Source organism: Buceros rhinoceros, unplaced genomic scaffold, assembly GCF_000710305.1.
Source record: "Buceros rhinoceros silvestris isolate BGI_N320 unplaced genomic scaffold, ASM71030v1 scaffold16367, whole genome shotgun sequence".
Taxonomy (NCBI): Eukaryota; Metazoa; Chordata; class Aves; order Bucerotiformes; family Bucerotidae; genus Buceros; species Buceros rhinoceros.
The window spans coordinates 1-4282 of NW_010424106.1; the positions used below are offsets into that span (position 1 = coordinate 1).

At 37.8% G+C, this 4282-nt stretch overlaps 1 protein-coding gene across 1 annotated transcript in view; it reads right to left on the reverse strand.

Moving 5' to 3' along the window:
• Positions 1 to 246: 246 nt before the first annotated feature.
• Positions 247 to 4282, reverse strand: part of USP16 (ubiquitin specific peptidase 16) — a gene marked incomplete at its 3' end in the record, with an annotated part of 16254 nt that continues 12218 nt past the window's right edge. Inside the window, exons 10-13 of the mRNA XM_010140672.1 lie at positions 3737 to 3828; positions 2881 to 2937; positions 1546 to 1713; positions 247 to 919 (exon numbers count right to left, since the gene is read on the reverse strand). Of these exons, the coding sequence (XP_010138974.1) occupies positions 247 to 919; positions 1546 to 1713; positions 2881 to 2937; positions 3737 to 3828 (990 nt within the window). The remainder of the gene's footprint in view (positions 920 to 1545; positions 1714 to 2880; positions 2938 to 3736; positions 3829 to 4282) is intronic.

Consider the following 4282-nt stretch of genomic DNA (forward strand, 5'->3'; position numbering starts at 1 on the left):
CTCTTCTTTTTCAGTCCTGCAGCATTCTGTACCCAGCCGTGTAAGCCTGCTGTTCTGCTCAGTTGAGAACTTGTATTAATCTGTGTGAAAGGGGTTCTCACGGCCTACTCACTCAGTGCCAGTTCAACCCACGGACCTAAGCTGCAGCTATACAACTCCCACTTTAGGGAAATTCCCCACCCCACCCATCCAAGCAGCAGACAGGGACATATTTAAAGTTTTCTTTTAAAAGTCAACGTGTCATACTTTTTGTGTTCTTCTTTGGTCCATAATGTCTTTGTGTACACACATCACAGAGTAGTTTATTCGTCTCAGTAAGCCTTTCATTACGGGTAAATTGATACAAACAGTGAAGGATTGAACCTTCTTCCGGGTTCAGATCTTCCCTGTTTGCAAGAGTAGAAAATGCTGTTTCTGGATCTTCAGTCGATACTTCACGTGTCTTGATGGGAACAGTCTGAAGGTCATCTAAGGTACTCATCTCAGATTCAGCATTGACATCCAGGTGTAGTTTTGAAAAGTCAGTAGCAAGCTCTTCCTCATCCTCATTTTCATCATCCTCATCTTTCAAAGACAGGTTGTCAAGGCCATTGACAAACTTCATAGGATTATCTAAGCCTTCCATAGGGTGATCAATGAGAGACTCATTTTCTACACTTTCTTGTTCTGACTTGCTTGTATTTTCATGCATGCTCTGAACTTCTGTACTATTTCCCTGTATAATCAAGTCTTTTTGAGTTAAGCAGTGATCTTCACAATCATTTGATGATTCCTCTTCTTGCTTCACATCAGGAGTTTCAGAGTTAATTTCTGCCTCTGATTCTTGGTTACACTCAACATCCTTTTCCGACCGTTCAGTTGCACAGATATCTGTCAAGTGAAGCACTTTTCCTTGAAGTTTTTGCTGGCGGCGCTGGCTCTGCAAATTATAATACATAATACACAAGAATACAAAAAAACCAGAGAAAGTTGAAACAATATTTAGCATTTATTACCATTTCTTTATCAAAATTTCTGTAGCATGCCTCAGATGCAAAGGGTGGGAGGGTGGAGAATAAACTATGATTTCATAATCAGAGATGATCAATTCAACCAATACTGAATTTTCCTCACTCAGATAGAGCTCCCAATGCTCCTTGTAACATACAATATATTAAAAATACAACTAATTATTTGCTTTATATTTTCCTGATCCTTTCTTATGTCTGTATTCTAAAGTTTTGTGGATAATCTTGCAATCAATGACTGGAGAACAGCTGTCTGGCACAAATTAATGCTACTTCAGACAGGCAACATGAATTCTGCACTCCTCCAGATACTAGCTTATTCCTAGCACAGCAACTCTTAACAGAACACGTAACTTCTTAACAGCACAGACATAGATACAATTGGTCTTCTCAGTCGTGCATTCCAGTGAGGAGAAATTCTAAGCTGTCCCCTTCTCCTCCATCTAAACCGATGAAGCAGAAGCTTCATCGGCTTCAAGTTTTACCAGAAGCTGCAAGGACTTTATTAATAAAGACTGAAATAGTTATCAAAACCAACCTTGGCTTGTTTTTTGGCCTGTTTCTTTACTTTTTTCTGAAGGTGTTTACTTGTACCAGGGGGCTCATCTCTCTGCTTAACATAACAGTCATTGTTTTTATCTTCTTCATCTTCAGATTCCTTTTCTTTGTTTTTTTTAATGTTTCTCTCATTTGTAATTTTTACTTTCTACAAAAAACAAAAAGCCACAAAATAACCACAGAAGCAGAGATGTCACTGTCCTGAATTACACAATAGTATTCCAAAGAAGACTGTAGGGATGAGATGTCACCTGAGTTTTCAGCTCAAGGTGGAATATTTTAGGGACTGTAACATACAACTTACTAATTTTTGCCACCCTGACATTTACAAAAGAAGCATCTCACTCTTGTGTGAAACAATGACTTGCAGAATGAAAAAGCAGGAAAAAGTAAGGCTACCAAGGGCTGAGTTCTGAACCTGTGAAGGGGCAACATTGCCTTTGGCTCTAACAGATGTAAGTCTCATTGAAAGCACTGAGGAATAACATTTTACACAAGTGGAGACATTTTCAGTTGAACTGTTTGCCACAGAATTTGTTTTCTTCTGCTAAAATGAAATTTGCTGTTTAAAGAAAATTGTAAGTATGCTCCTATATGCAGATGACATATGATCCCTTTGGCTGAGGGGGTTTTGTTTTAATATTTGCTCGATAGCTTTTGTGTGAGCAGTGCTTATTTAACAAATCTGGGATGTTACATATACAGATCATCGGTATGAAGCAAATCAAGTATTTTGAGTGTCTAGAGATCAATTAAATAAACCAATACCGATCAAGTAAGTACATGTACTCTCCTACAAATGTTTTTAAACTTTGTTCAATACCTTGGATATTAAGAGATGTATTCTTGCACTCCGCACAGAAAAAATGATGAAAAAAGTAAGAAAAAAAAAAAAGGCATTCAAGCAACCACTAGGCACATACCACTATTATGCAATTTAGTTCAGTATTACAACAGTGAAGATGAATTGGAAAACATTGCTCTTTGCAGTCAGCCTTCGAGAATAGTGAGACAGCATTGGAACATACTAGATTATACCCTAAGCCAATCATTACATTAAAAATACTAACTGACAAAGCAGCAAAGTCATCAACAGACCTTCAGTGATTTTTCCAGAGAGAATTTATGAGACATGACTTACAAGAATGACTCTTAAAACCTTATCCTTTATCTTTTTGGGCAAATTTATAATTTTAACTATCAAAAGAGACATTTAGAAAGATGCATAAACTCATTCCCTAATGATTATGTAATAAAGGTGTCTGATGTAAAAAACAAAAACTAAGCCAAAAAGCAAGCACATACAGTTTCTTACCTGGTCATCTAGGACGGGAAGCGACAAATCAAGGAAAGACTCATGGACCAGTGACACCTTTAAGTGAATATTCAGAAGTCCAATTTAGTATTTTTGGGGAAGTGACTGGCTTGCTGTAAATAGGCTTATTTGTATGCCGCCTTGTTTGCACTCAATGCATGCTTTCATTTGTGCATACAAAAGTAAAATATAGCTCATCTACCTTCACAAACAGCTATCCATGACCAAAATCTACCAGTTATATTACCACAGAAGTAAGCAAAAAATATTTTTTAAAAACTCTGTTTTCTAGTGGCCTAAAATGTAAGAACCCAACTTAAGGCCTGTGAGATGGATATCTGCAGTTAGTCACTTCACTCACCCAGCCCAGTCACTAATACTCTTAGTTACTTCATTCTTAGGATGTATTATCCCAATAATGCCTTCTTGCTTAACTATTCTCCCGGTCATTCCAGCATGGGAAAGACCTAATCATTTGATGCAAAAGGGAAGGGGCCCTGGCAGCACACTGCTAGTATCAGAACACTCAATTCACTCTACAGTTTGTACCACTGGAAGGTGTTTACTAGGAATCCATGAATGTGAACTCTTCTGGCAGAGGCAGCGTGCTATTGCTGACCTCTTTTTCTGGAAGGCTTTTGAAAGGAACTGAAACATTAGCCTTACAGCATAAGGAAAGAAAGATTCCATCCAAACCACGCCCTTCCTTGAAAGGCATGCAGCTATTAAACTCTAAGAAGTGTATTAACTGATGCAAACCTCTCCAATCTTATCTCTCCATATAGTTACTTTGGGGTTCTCCTGCAGATTACTTAAAATTAAACTCCAGGATATTCAAAGCAGGCGGTTTACTTACGGTTCTGCATTCCTCACACATAATCGTACTGGTTAATTCTCCACCAAAGATTCGATCCACAAAATTTTGTATTCCTTTTTTCTTTTCAAATTCTGAGAATTGACAAAATATATAGTAATAATATATATATTATATAATTATATATAATATTACATATAATACACTGGCAACAAAATGTTTAGTATGGCATACCAAACAAAAAAGGATAATACAGTATGCAAGATGTATGACGGAACATGTTGGCCTGCTCTAGTTTCATCAGGAAGTACGAGATTCTTAAATCAAGCTTGTTTTGTGTAGCAAAAGAATGGGGGTGAAAACACATTTGCAGAAGACATCTTGCCTGAATCAAGGCATTTACCACTTTCTCAACTCAAACGCGTTTCTGTATTTACTCGTAAGTCCTTTGGGCTAGAACAGAACTAATTCTGTTGTCCATCAGAACAGAGCTCATCCTGTTCAGTGATTTCACTTTCCAGCTCAGTCTCTGCTAAGTGACGGCGCTGTCTGGAGTTAACGGCAGGGGCGGGGCGAGCATAGAGCAGT